Source organism: Cololabis saira, chromosome 12 (genome assembly GCF_033807715.1).
Source record: "Cololabis saira isolate AMF1-May2022 chromosome 12, fColSai1.1, whole genome shotgun sequence".
In the NCBI taxonomy this organism is placed as follows: Eukaryota; Metazoa; Chordata; class Actinopteri; order Beloniformes; family Belonidae; genus Cololabis; species Cololabis saira.
Window position 1 is genome coordinate 32,039,897 of NC_084598.1, and position 14,840 is coordinate 32,054,736.

Sequence of the window (14,840 nt, forward strand, 5' to 3'; positions counted from 1 at the left end):
GCACCCCCCCTTCATCTGATTGGTCCATATTTGATAGTTCCCCAAAAGGCACCAAATTTGGCATGCAAGCCAGGCCTGGCGATAAATTTGATATTTCATGGTTTGCATTAATGGGCGTGGCCTAACGGCTCAACAGCGCCCCCTAGAAAACTTTGTGCCTCAAGCCCCACAATACGGTTTGACGTACATGCACGAGAATCGCTACACACCTGTATCATGGCACAACTTAAAGAAAAGTCTCTTGGAGCCATGGCCGAAACCGAACAGGATGTCGGCCATTTTGAATAAATTGTGTAATTTTGGCGAAATTTATGCCATTCCTTCGGCAGTTAATTCAGCCCGAACCGTAACGTGCACCCAGGTGTGTTATACATCAAAATGTGCGTCTACATCCTGCGACACCACGCATTACTTTTCTCTTTCAAAAGTGTTACCGTGGCGACGCTATACGCCAAAAGGCGCGCCCCCCCCTTCATGTGATTGGTCCATATTTGATAGTTCTCCAAAAGTCACCAAATTTTGCATGCAAGACAGACTCGGCGATAAATTTGATATTTCATGGTTTGCATTAATGGGCGTGGCCTAACGGCTCAACAGCCCCCCCTACAATACTTTTATCTGCCATAACTTTTGAATGGTTTGACATAGGAAGTTGTGGGTGGTGTCATGGGATTCTGTAATGAGTCCTTGACCATAATTGGCCTGAATTAGCCCCGCCCCTTCTTCTGATTGGTTGTCCCGATTTTCTGCCATAACTTTTGAATGGTTTGACATAGAGAGTCGTGGGTGGTGTCATCAGACTCTGTATGGAGTCCTTGAGCTTCATTGGCCTGAATTAGCCCCGCCCCTTCTTCTGATTGGTTGTTCCTTTTTTCTGCTATAACTTTTGAATGGTTTGACATAGAGAGTCGTGGGTGGTGTTTTTTCTGATATGCTTATGGGGGCGGTCAACGTGAGTGCGAGGGCCCGTTCATCGCTGCTTGCAGCTTTAATTATTATTATTTTTTTTCTTCTGACAAAGTGATGGCCTTTTTGCCCCCCTTAACATGCCCAAAAAGTCACCAAATTTTGCACCCAAGTCAGGCCTGGCGAAAAATTTGATATTTAATGGTTTGCATTAATGGGCGTGGTAAAATGGCTCAATAGCGCCCCCTTGAAAACTTTGTGCCTCAAGCCCCACAATACGGTTTGATGTACATGCACGAAAATCGGTACACACCTGTATCATGGGACAACTTAAAGAAAAGTCTCTTGGCGTCATGCCCGAAACCGAACAGGAAGTCGGCCATTTTGAATTAATCGTATCACTTTGGCGCAATTTATGCCATTCCTTCGGCAGTTAATTCAGCCCGAACCGTAACGTGCACCCAGGTGTGTTATACATCAAAATGTGCGTCTCCATCCTGCGACCACACGCATTACTTTTCTCTTTCAAAAGCGTTACCGTGGCGACGCTAGACGCCAAAAGGCGCGCCCACCCTTCATCTGGTTGGTTCAGACAGAAAAAACTTTGCGCCTCAAGCCCCATAATACGGTTTGATGTACATGAACGAAAATTGGTACACTCCTGTATCATGTCGCAACTAAAAGAAAAGTCTCTTGGCGCCATGGCCGAAACCGAACAGGAAGTTGGCCATTTTGAACATTCTGAATTAATTGCGTAATTTTGGAGCAATATATGCCATTCCTTCGAGAGTTAATTCAGCCCGAACCGTATCGTGAACCCAGATGTGTTATACATCAAAATGTGCGTCTCCATCCTGCGACTACACGCATTACTTTTCTCTTTCAAAAGTGTTACCTTGGCGACGCTAGACGCCAACAAGCGCACCCCCCCTTCATCTGATTGGTCCATATTTGATAGCTCCCCAAAAGGCACCAAATTTGGCATGCAAGCCAGGCCTGGCGATAAATTTGATATTTAATGGTTTGCATTAATGGGCGTGGCAAAATGGCTCAACAGCGCCCCCCGGAAAACTTTGTGCCTCAAGCCCCACAATACGGTTTGACGTACATGCACGAAAATCGCTACACACCTGTATCATGGCACAACTTAAAGAAAAGTCTCTTGGAGCCATGGCCGAAACCGAACAGGATGTCGGCCATTTTGAATAAATTGTGTCATTTTGGCGAAATTTATGCCATTCCTTCGGCAGTTAATTCAGCCCGAACCGTAACGTGCATCCAGGTGTGTTATACATCAAAATGTGCGTCTACATCCTGCGACACCACGCATTACTTTTCTCTTTCAAAAGTGTTACCGTGGCGACGCTAGACGCCAAAAGGCGCACCCCCCCTTCATGTGATTGGTCCATATTTGATAGTTCTCCAAAAGTCACCAAATTTTGCATGCAAGCCAGATTTGGCGATAAATTTGATATTTCATGGTTTGCATTAATGGGCGTGGCTAACGGTTCAACAGCGCCCCCTAGAATACTTTTCTCTGCCATAACTTTTGAATGGTTTGACATAGGAAGTTGTGGGTGGTGTCATGGGACTCTGTAATGAGTCCTTAAGCTTCGTTGGCCTTAATTAGCCCTGCCCCTTCTTCTGATTGGTTGTCCCTTTTTTCTGCTATAACTTTTTAATGGTTTGACTCCCGCTTCCTGATTCAAACGTCTGCCGGCCCCGCCCCCCGACCAATCAGTGGCGAGTAGGGTGATGACGGCCCCGCCCCCCGACCAATCAGTGGCGAGTAGGGTGATGACGGCCCCGCCCCCCGACCAATCAGTGGCGAGTAGGGTGATGACGGCCCCGCCCCCGACCAATCAGTGGCGAGTAGGGTGATGACGGCCCCGCCCCCCGACCAATCAGTGGCGAGTAGGGTGATGACGGCCCCGCCCCCCGACCGATCAGCTGTTGTAATGTGGTGACGTCAGAAATAGTCCCGTGCTCAGCCCGGTTAGAACCTCGGTAGAATGGTTACAGAAAGAGTAATAAATAAAATAGTAGTGTTTTACTAATATTTATACCTTACAAATTTTCAAAAAATTAGGAAAAAAAGTTCCAGACATATTATTGCTATGTTGGTCTCTCCTAAGCCAGTAAGTCAAAGCGAAAGGAATGGCTGACACATAGCTCACCCAGAGCATATCCGTCTTTGGTGCCAGAGGTCGGGAGTTCGAGCCTGGCTAAATGCCGAAATTTTTGTCAGCAATTTTTTTTTTTTTTTTTTTACATCAACATGTGCGTCTCTGTCCTGCGACGACGCACATTACTTTTCTCTTTCAAAAGTGTTACCGTGGCGACGCTAGACGCGAAAAAGCGCGCCTCCCCTTCATCTGATCGGTCCATATTTGATAGTTCTCCAAAAGTCACCAAATTTTGCATGCAGGCCAGGCCTGGTGATAAATTTGATATTTCATGGTTTGCATTAATGGGCGTTGCCTAACGGCTCAACAGCGCCCCCTAGAATACTTTTCTCTGCCATAACTTTTGAAAGGTTTGACATAAAGAGTCGTGGGTGGTGTCATGGGACTCGGTATTGAGTCCTTGACCATAATTGGTGAAAATTAGCCCCGCCCCTTCTTCTGATTGGTCGTCCCGATTTTCTGCTATAACTTTTGAATGGTTTGACATAGAGAGTCGTGGGTGGTGTCATCAGATTCTGTATGGAGTCCTTGACCTTCATTGGCATGAATTAGCCCCGCCCCTTCTTCTGATTGGTTGTCCCTTTTTTCTGCTATATCTTTTGAATGGTTTGACATAGGAGGTCGTGGGTGGTGTCATTTCTGATATGCTTATGGGGGCGGTGGCCGTGAGTGCGAGGGCCCGTTCATCGCTGCTTGCAGCTTTAATTTTTTTTGTGTTTTGTGTTTGCTTCTTTTTTGGGTGGAAATGCTAGAAAGGATTTGTTGTAGAAAGTGTAAATAATAATAATGTGAAGGTTAAAGGGTAGGCATTTATAAGCTCAGAGCTTCAGCCTATTCCTTTTCGATCCAAATGATTACACGATATGCTATGAATGAGTGTACCATATTGAGCACATGATCGAAATAAATAAATAAATAAATAAATACCGTATTTTCTGGACTATAAGCCGCACCTGTATACAAGCCGCATCCGCTCTATTTAAAAAAAAAAAAAAGATATGCAAGCCGCAAATATTTATGTAGTTAGATTAGACATTTACTACATGTACAGAACGATTTTGAACTGTAAATGATGTACATGTTTGTACCTAAATAGATCTTTCCTAATAGTGTCTTTTAACACGGCAGCAACTTTGCTGATTAAAACTGGACAGAACCAAGAGAAAACAACCAGTATTTATTTATCTATTTATCTGTTTGAAATCTGCTTCTACCTACTTCTATCTGCTAAAGAAGAAGTAGCGTATTCTTCTTTGCATTTATTTTGTCTTAGTTTTTATTCTAATTCCGGTTAGAGCGCCCCGAGCGGTGGAAGAAAAATCCACAGAATAGCCGCACCTTTGTATAAGCCGCATGGTTGAAAACCTATGAAAAAAGTAGCGGCTTATAGTCCAGAAAATACGGTAAATAAAAAAAGTGTCAAATAATTGACATTGATGAGATATTAGTTTGTCGAAACTGTCAAACTAACCCCGACCTTCCCGCCTGCCTTCCTCCCAGCGGACTACAGCACCAGTGAGATGCTGGTGAACATGGGCAACCTGCCCCTGGACGAGTTTTACCCCGCGGTGGCGATCGTGACCTTGATGCGTATCCTGCGAGACCCGTCGCTCTCCAACCACCACACCATGGTGGTGCAGGCCGTCACCTTCATCTTCAAGTCTCTGGGCCTGAAGTGCGTCCAGTTCCTCCCGCAGGTCATGCCCACCTTCCTCAACGTGATCCGGGTCTGTGACGCCAGCATCCGGGAGGTAGGAGCCCGTCCAGAGTAAACGTTGGATCCTTCTCTCACTCATCAGGCAGGTTTTCACACCCCTCCCTCTCTCCTGTCGTCCTCCAGTTCCTCTTCCAGCAGATGGGGATGGTGGTGTGCTTCGTGAAGATTCACATCCGCCCCTACATGGATGACATCTTCACCCTTATCAGAGTGAGTAATGGCGTGTACTTTTTCCTGCCGTCCCCCAGCTCTGAACATTCATCATCGAGCTGCGAATCAGGGAAATCGCTGAGAACTCTTAATTAAAACCACTTTTTCTCTTCTTTTCCTCATTAGAGGTAAAGCGTGGCCCGCTGTCACGGCAGCAAACAACATTTGTAACTTTAAATGTGTCTAGCGGGATTAAACAGGCTTCAGACCTGAGAAATCAAGATTGCTATTTAATTTAGTTTTGTTTAGTTTTTTTTTTTTAAACTTCCCCTCATTTTTTAGCATTAGACTTCCTAATTTAAAGCCCAGATGTGGCTCTGAAGTTTTTCTTTGTTTTCCACTCACGGTGCCCAGTTCATTAGCTGTTGATGAATCATTACGTCCCCCGTCATCACATGACGTGGAGAACGTTATGAAAGCTTCGGCCGAGCATTTGCAGATAATGGCGCTGCAGGGGCAGAAAACTCTGCATCGAACACTCCTACCGAACCGTTTGCAGTGCTGGTAATTCCTCCCGATGGAAAGTGATTTAGAGAAGTAGGTCGCTGCGCCTCGGGTCCCCAGGAGTTAATAAACTGCCGGTGAAACAAAGACTCTATTCATTTTTTTTGTTCAAGTTGAGCCGCGGCCTCCAGATGAGGGGGCTGCTAGAGCGATCCAGGATGTAGTCCGACTCTCTGAGATCAGCCGCCGCGGGCCGGGGCGGCGGGGAGGTGGGGGATGCCTGGGACCCCTGGTACCCAACAGAACATGTCTGCCAGATCTCACAGCTGAAGCGGGTGGATGTATTTCCTGACCTCACCTTGTGGCCATGGCTGCGCTCGCCTTCTCCAAAACAATATCATAACCAGTTAAGAGAGAAGGGGGGGGCAGGTTGTAGCTGACGGTAAATTTCCTTCATTCCTGGTGAACCGGCGATGCTCCCCGCTTGCTCCTGGCTGCTGAGATTTCTGCATTTCCAGCGGGAATTGCATCCAGGAATTTCTCTCACAGTCCATATTGTTGGAAATACATTTTGACCCAGTTCTGGAGACTCGCTTAAGACCTCAGCACTATGATGGAGAAAAATGATGAGTCAGCGCGTTGGACGTTCCCTCTTTAAGCTATAAAAATGAACATTCAGTGCTGTCGAAGTTCTCTGTCCGTTAGCTTAGAGAACGGATCGCTTTCATGTCAGGTTTGTAGGTCGTGCTTTATATTTTAGAAAAACAACCGCCCCCAGGAAAAGAGATTGACCTGAAACTTTTAAAAGCTTCAGAAAGGTAGCAGAGACTAAGATCTAAGCTGTCGGTTAGGTGAGAAAGTGATTCCCGCCATGAGGTCGGCCTGCGTTCACTCGTTCAATCATCAGCATCTCTGATCAGAATCTGAGCTTTCCCGACTGTTTACTTTGAAATATGGCCAGCGATCACATTCGATCTTCGTGTCCGTGCTGACGTTCCCTAATCCAAGTAGTCGCCATGGCAACCCACACACACACACATGGATGTAAATAAATCTAAAAGCAGGAGGGCCAGGTGGTGAGACGTAGTCATTATCATCAGAAATCCTTGTTGAGCAGCCAGATTGTGCAGGTGGACACTCATTTGTGGACATTTGATCAGAATCGCGTTTTGAAACCTCTGCCACTCAAAATTTGAGTCAGTTGAATTAAAAATCGCATTTTATGCATGTTTTTAAAAGATTCTTTAATTATGGCTGGTCATTCTGTCAAACGGTTCTCTACATACAGTCTGGATGAGCTGATAATTGGACCTGGGCTGGCTTTGTGAACGTAGCATCAGAATGGACGTGTAAAATTACAAATCTGCAGGTCCACCGTTCAACGTGACTCCAACTCCTGTTATAACTGTAATGCAACAGGGGCCCTGCATAGCTCAGTGGGTTGTAGAGGCTATAGTCCTTGTACGGGCACAACAGGATCGAATCCCGGCCTGCTGCTCTATACTGCAATGTCTCTCCCCCTCTCTCTACCCGTTTCTTGTGTACCTACTTTTTAAATAAACGCCACTAGTACCAAAAAACCTTTGAAATAAAAAAAACAAACTGTAATGCAACAGAAGGCGGTCTGTTCCTTGTGTATTTACACCTTCAAGTTCACAAGTAATACAACACAAGAGGTTACTCCCATTAATACTACGTTATAATGATCTTCTTTTAGGAGTACTGGACCCCCAACAACCCCATGCAGAACACCATCATCCTCCTGATCGAGCAGATCGTGGTGGCGCTCGGCGGAGAGTTCAAGCTCTACCTGCCTCAGCTCATCCCGCACATGCTGCGCGTCTTCATGCACGATAACAGCACCGGGCGCAGCGTTACCATAAAGGTGAGTGCAAGGGGTCTGCAGGTCAGATATCAGAGGTGTTGGATCCTGTAAAACCATGATGACAGATACTGGAATGAACGGCAGTTCAGCAAAAATAAATGATGCCTTAATTTCTTTCCTGCATAAACATGCAAAGCTAAACCACTGTTCTGTTACGCCGCGTCTCGCTGCGCTACTGCTCAGATTTGCTCTTCGTTTACACTTTTACGTGTCTGTCACACCTGCATTTACCTGTAACCTGCAGGCCAGGTCACAGGGAGGATTTATCTATTCATTTTAAATTTAAAAAATCATTCTTTACAAGCTCATCCCACAGGATGGTTTATACACGCTCCTTTGCTGAATAATCTGTGCAGGAATTAAAAAAGGGAGGACAAAAGACTGACATTTACTTTTGCCATTAATCATCATTAACATATGAAATATGAATAATGACACATAAAATGTGCGCTATAAGTCTCCTCCTGAGAATATAAGGTGGCTATATCAGAGATGAATTAAAGTTCAGTGCCCGTAATAAATGATACTTATGCATGTGTCAGTGTCACATGACCTTAAATCTGCACATGATGAATTACTGGCGGATCAGCGTTGACCGCCTTGTTCCACATCCGAGATGCAAGCGCACATAATGAGACGCCTCGCGCGTCATGAATCTCGACGGACGGGTTGAAGTGATCATATTTCAGATTGTAGTCGTGAAGCAGGGGAAGTGTGTTGTTTTTTTTTTTTAAGGTCTGCAGTCTTGAAGAAAGCACACGAGGCTCATCCACGGTTGACTGTTTGCTCCGGTATCCAGCAAGACCGTTTGAGCTGCGAGCTTGTAATGTGTCGGCTCAAAGACAACAGCGGCGCGCTCTCCGGTTTCAGCCGGTGGCAGGGTTTCCTCTCAAACCCGTAATCACGGTTTGAGCAGGAACCACAAGGGCAGGATTGTAAAGAGCACTGTCTGCATCGTCTTCCATCCTCTGGCTTTGAACGTTTTCAGTGGCGGGTGACTTGGCAGCCGTCTGGAGTCTCACCGGCAACACAGGACGGGGGGCATGAAACTGGAGGGGGGGGAATGGGGGTCGGCTTACATTCCCGTCCAAAAGAGAAGAAAAGGAAAACATACTTCCATCATTTCAGGGAGCTTGTCAGTCCAACCCCCCCACCCCCCCACACTTATGCATGTATGAATAGCTGTACACCTTCACCTCAGCTTCCTGCTGTCTCGCCGTGAGCTTCAGACGTGAGCTGAGAGCAAAAATGGTCATGGGAATCTTTTTTTGGGGGGGGGGGGGGGGGGGGGGGCTTCTGAGATCACACATGCTCCACACACAGTTACTTTTCACTGTTCAGCCGCCAAAGACCAACCAACATGATGGTGAGATGAATGATGGCGATACTGAAACAAAATCACTCGTTTCATTTCTAAACGGCTCAGATCCTCCAATGGTTTTCTTATTATATCGACCGAACGACCAACGGTGGCTGTTTCTGGACTTTCACGAGTGTCGGAGATCAGGTGGAAGATTTATATAGCATGGATGAATGGATGGATGGATGAATGAATGAATGAATGAATGAATGAATGAATGAATGGGGATGGCGGGATGGATGAGGGATTGGAGGGATAGATGGATGGGGGATAGATGGATGGATGGATGGGGGGGATGGATTCAAAAGTCCAGCACTTCTCTCAGATACACAACAACTATAAATGATTAAACCGTAGATGACTGAGCAGGATAGGAGGCACCTAGTCAGTTATTTATTGATGCCTGCTATATACAGTGCCTATCATAAGTATTCACCCCCTTGGATGTTTTACCCTTTTAGTGCTTTCATAAATCAATCCTGGTCAATAAAATTTGGCTTTTTTAGCCCAAAAATCTACTGGAAAAAACTCTTTAATGTCAAAGTGAAAACAGCTTTCTACATAGTAATGTCAATAAAATAAAAATATATAAAGAAATATAATGGTTTGCATAATTATTCACCCCCTTTTTAATTGAATGGTCTAATTTGATAGAGGTCCATCAAATTGTTTCCAATAGTCTCACAATTAGTGAAGTGAAGATCACCTGAGTGGTGTGGGTGTGTTTCAAGTGATTGAGGTGTAAAACACCTGTGTCTGAAGGGTCCAGACTGGTGGATCAGTACTCCTCGCTACCATTACACCATGAAGACAGAAGAACACTCCAAGCAACTCAGGGAAAGGGTTATTGAGAAGTTCAATTCAGGGGATGGATATAAAAAAATTTCCAAGGCATTGAACATCCCCCGGAGTTCAGTGAAATCAATGATCAAGAAATGGAAGGAATATGGCACTTGTGTGAATCTGCCTAGATCAGGCCGCCCTTGTAAACTGAGTGACCGTGCAAGTAGGAGACTAGTGAGAGAAGCAACCAAGACCCCTATGACTACTCTGAAGGAGTTACAAGCTTCAGCTGCAGAGACGGGTGAGACTGTGCATATAGCAACTGCTGCCCGGGTTCTTCACCGGTCAAAGCTTTATGGGAGAGTGGCAATGAGAAAGCCACTGTTGAAGAAAACTCATATTAGATCTCGACTAGAGCTTGCCAAAAAGCACGTGGATGACTCCATGGTCAAGTGGAAGAAGATTCTTTGGTCTGATGAGACCAAAATTGAGCTTTTTGCCCATCAGACAAGACATTATGTTTGGCGAAAACCAAACACTGCACATCACCAAAAACACACCATCCCCACTGTGAAGCATGGCGGTGGTAGCATTATGCTGTGGGGATGTTTCTCAGCAGCCGGACCTGGAAGGCTTGTAAAGATTGAGGGCAGAATGAATGCTGCAAAATACACCGAAATCCTGGGGGACAATCTTATTCAGTCTGCAAGAGAACTACGGCTTGGGAGAAGATTTATTTTCCAGCAAGACAATGATCCAAAGCATACTGCAAAAGCTACACAGGAATGGTTAAAAAAGAACCAGGTTAATGTTCTGGAGTGGCCAAGTCAAAGCCCAGACCTCAATCCTATAGAGAATTTGTGGCTGGACTTGAAAAGGGCTGTTCATGCCCGATACCCGCGCAACCTGACAGAGCTTGAGCAGTTTTGTAAGGAAGAATGGAGCAAAATTGCTGTGGGCAGATGTACAAGACTGATTGAGACTTATCCACACACTCAAAGACTCACTGCTGTGATTGCAGCCAAAGGTGCATCTACAAAATACTGACTTGAAGGGGGGTGAATAATTATGCAAACAATTATATTTCTTTATATATTTTTATTTCATTGACATTACTTTGTAGAAATCGGTTTTCACTTTGACGTTGAAGAGTTTTTTCCAATAAATTTTTGTGTTAAAAAAGCCAAATTTTATTGACCAGGATTGATTTATGAAAGCACTAAAAGGGTAAAACATCCAAGGGGGTGAATACTTATGATAGGCACTGTATATAATCAATTATTAAAATTTGACGAGTCTTTGTGAATAGACTGAAAATTATTAGAAAAAAAGGGGAAATATACAGAATTCCTCTGGATCATCGGCACATTGGGATGATGACATGTTGCAACATTCACACGTCGTCCTGATGCAACATACTCGGATCATTGTGTCCGCCGGCTTAAATAAAGCATTAATCACGTTGCTCTATGGTTTATTTATCACCTGTACGCCGCCGTCATCGTCGACGACGGGAAAGCCGGAGCGCTCTCCTGCTGGGATCCTGAAAGATGGATGAGCCTTCTCAAGTTGAAGCCCACATTTGTCTTGTCAGACAAATAAATCACATCCACGGTCATGTGACGATGGACCTGAGCTGGGTCATGCCCCCAATTTCAATGTGGAATAGCTAAGAACTATTTTTTATTTAAAAACAAGTGGACATGTCCTTTGTCTTTCCGTGTGGGAATGTTTCATGGTTAAAATACACCTCAGCTGTAATTCTGAGGCTGTGTGTTCTTTATTTTAGGACCCGTGTCTTAATCCAGACCCATGGAGAACTCCTGAAACGACATTGGCCGGGTTTCCCAGATCCGACCTCTCTTAAGGATTTAAGAGAGGTTCAAAGAAGGTTTCACTTAAGAGAGAACCCTAAGATACGGGTGTTTCCCAGATGACTTCTTAACACCGTCCTTTAGTTTCGCTCTTTCAGAAGCTCTTTGGAGCAGCTGTCCGGTTCTGAAACCAAATCAATCGATGCCAGGCAAATCGATCACCGGTCACTATCAGCGCATTTTCACAGCAGCACTGCTACCAACGCACTAATTCCCTGCTGCCTGTGCGTTATAATGAAAAATTAAGATGATAAATATAATTCAATGACCCTTTTTCATCCAAACGGTGCGTTACTCCGTTATTTCTGGCTACAGTGAGGCTTTTTTTCCCCACACGCAGAGACCGGGAGGAAACGTGGTGGGCGTGTGTGTGCGTTCAAAAACATGACGGTCAAGAGCCAAGAGAAGGCGAGTTTCACAAATGGCAACGTGGAATTACAGCAATCCCTGGTTTTTCGCAGGGGTTATGTTCCAAAAAGAACCCGTGATAAGTGAAATTCTTTTTACAATTATAGAGGGCTTCAGATTGCGGAGATCAGCACCGCCTCGCACGTATTCCACTGCTCTTCTGAGACGCTGCATCCCGACTCGCGTCTTTTTATCCTAAAGCCCGCGGCGCAGGTGCTCGGGCTCGGGCTCGGGCAGGAGGATCGGTGTCCCGGCTGCCTGGACAGCCCGGTCCGACAGCACATCCAGGGGACTGAAGTGCTGACGCACGAATGCGTTCATATAAACAGTTCTGCTTTGCGCACGGCGACACGGTTGATTTGCAGCGAGAACATGCTGTATAGCAGCCAAATTATTAAATAAAAGATATTCATGATGATCGTTTTATTTGTGCGCATAAAGCATATACAGGAACACACTTGTTATTCCTTATTTTTCTTTTTTTCCCCCCTTTGCTGTCACCAATGAATGCTAAACAATATAAATCTAAAGTATAAAATAGATCAAAACTTGTGCGGGGTGCATTGTTTTAATATCTCATTACTTGGTGTGATATTGATTTGCCTGACACGGCTGGATCTGTGAGTCTTTGTTCACTAAGATGGTTGTAAAGACTGGGTCAGCAGCATCTTTCATTTCCTTCTTAATGAAAGAGATACTTAAGCTAAGAGCAACTCTGGGAAACGCGATTTTCTTTCACAGGCTCCTTAAGAAGGTTTGAAAGAAGTCTTTCGCTGTTAAGAACTACTTAACTGATCTGGGAAACCCGGCCATTATCTGGGAGATTGTCTTGCTAAAATAATAAAACATTGAGATTTTCTCTTGGTGCACCTGAATAAAAGTGTTCATCCCTTTCTCTCGCTGCAGCTGCTCAACGCCATCCAGCTGTTTGGTGCCAACCTGGACGACTACCTGCACTTGCTGCTGCCTCCCATCGTGAAGCTGTTCGACGCCCCCGACGTCCCGCTTCAGGCTCGCAAGTCAGTACCGAGTTGAGGCTCTGCTTCTGTAGTGGCGGGGGAGATTTTCTCATTTTATTTATTTATTTATTTATTTATTTATTTATTTAACCTTTATTTAACCAGGCAAGTCAAGTGAGAACAGTTTCTCATTTACAATGACAACCCAAGAGGCAGAACAAAGAGTCAAACACATACAATCACAGTGAAACAAATAATCAGACACGATAATAAAAAACCCACGACACATAATGTATCTCCAAATTTCAATCTGCTTTAGCGGGAAAGAAAATGACAAATAAAATCAGAAGCTTCCTCCGATGTGAGGATGGAAGAGCAGGGTTTGATTGATTTCTGCGTTACAGCTGATCGTTACGTCTGTGGTCGTCTTGAACGTCTCGTACAGTGAGCCGTGCATCGAACAACAATGAAAAGATTTTCTATATCAGTCAATGGAGTTAAACTATGGAACAGAATGGATTCAGAATTAAAACAATGTCCAAACATTAACCAGTTTAAAAACAAATATAAAAACATGATTTTCACAAGGTACAAAGAGGAAGGGGTTCAGCGGCTTTTAGGGGCCTGATACAACACTATTGGATGAACGGGTAGATTTGTTTATATTTATGTACAGAAATAGGAAGCTATGTATGTATGCATGTGTATATGTATATATGTATGTATGCATGTGTATATGTATATATGTGTGTATGTGTGTGAATATGTATGTGTGTATGTAGATATATATAGATTTAGAGCAGATGGAGTTAATATAGAGATAGTATGGTGTAAATAAGTATATTTATATAAATATTTATATGGGCATGCGTGTACAAATATATATATATATAGAAATATTCAACTGTGTGTGTGTGTGTGTGTGTGTGTGTGTGTGTGTGTGTGTGTGAGTATACTTATAGTATAGTTAGTTATTATAAATACTTGTTAATAAATGAGTAGTGAATGGGGGTAGGATTAAATACGTTTCCACTTCTTCCTACTCCTTTTTGCACATGTAAATTAAGATATTAAGTTTTAAAGGATAAAATTCTTTGTATTTTTGTTTTGTTTTGTTTTCTTATCTTCTCTTTTAATTGTTGTCTTTTTCCATGTACAAAGTAATTCAAATCAATCAAAAAAAAAAAAAAATCAGTTTCTTCTTCCGTGCCTCAGGGTTGCCTTGGAGACGCTGGACCGGCTGACGGAGTCCCTGGACTTCACGGACTACGCGTCCCGGATCATCCACCCCATCGTCCGGGCGCTGGACAGCACGCCGGAGCTGCGCTCCACCGCCATGGACACCCTGTCCTCGCTGGTGTTCCAGTTGGGGAAGAAGGTAGTGTTACGTGCCCCTCGAGCCCCGTTTTTACATAAGCGGACTCGTTTTCCTACTGCTGGTAACCCCCCCACCCCAATCCAAGTCCTCCACCCCCGTCTCCACGACTTCCTGCCAGACTGCTGATGTCATTGACTGTTTGCCGGCAGGGGGTGGGTGTTTATTAGCGTGGATGAGGTCACACTTACCCCTGCCTCAACTCTCAAGCCCTCTCCCTCTCATCCCGGGATCTAACCTCAGAACCAGCAGCACCCCCACCCTCCTCCAGCCCCATCTGGCTTTTGATGTGAGCGTGGCGGGAGGGGGGCGGTTGTATGCTGTTATTTACCTCACAGTGAAGCAAAAGCCTCATTCAGACCAAACCACATGAAGCGCGTGCTGCGTTTTTATTCACTCCCCCTTCCGTTTTCTTCTCGTTCTCAGTACCAGATATTCATCCCCATGGTGAACAAAGTCATGCTGAAGCACAGGATCAACCACCAGCGTTACGACATACTTATATGTCGCATTGTTAAAGTAAGTACCTCCCATTACGCTCAAATTAACATGCTGATCAGCACGTCTCCAGATTTCATAAACACCCAGCTTCATTATTTCCCTCCCGTCCTTTTGAAGTCGAATCACGTAATCATAAAACAAACATTGAACGTACAACAAGCCACAGCAATGTTCTGTTTATTGACAGCCCAAGTTCATAAAACATGTTTTGATGCTCGACTCAAACTGTTTG

At 44.6% G+C, this 14,840-nt stretch overlaps 1 protein-coding gene across 3 annotated transcripts in view; it reads left to right on the forward strand.

Moving 5' to 3' along the window:
* Window positions 1–14,840, forward strand: part of mtor (mechanistic target of rapamycin kinase) — a 120,982-nt gene that overhangs the window by 38,489 nt on the left and 67,653 nt on the right. For all 3 annotated transcript variants that reach the window (XM_061736615.1, XM_061736614.1, XM_061736616.1), the window contains exons 19-24: window positions 4,593–4,843; window positions 4,933–5,019; window positions 7,181–7,348; window positions 12,680–12,792; window positions 13,948–14,110; window positions 14,534–14,626. In XM_061736615.1, coding sequence (XP_061592599.1) covers window positions 4,593–4,843; window positions 4,933–5,019; window positions 7,181–7,348; window positions 12,680–12,792; window positions 13,948–14,110; window positions 14,534–14,626 — 875 coding nt within the window. The remainder of the gene's footprint in view (window positions 1–4,592; window positions 4,844–4,932; window positions 5,020–7,180; window positions 7,349–12,679; window positions 12,793–13,947; window positions 14,111–14,533; window positions 14,627–14,840) is intronic.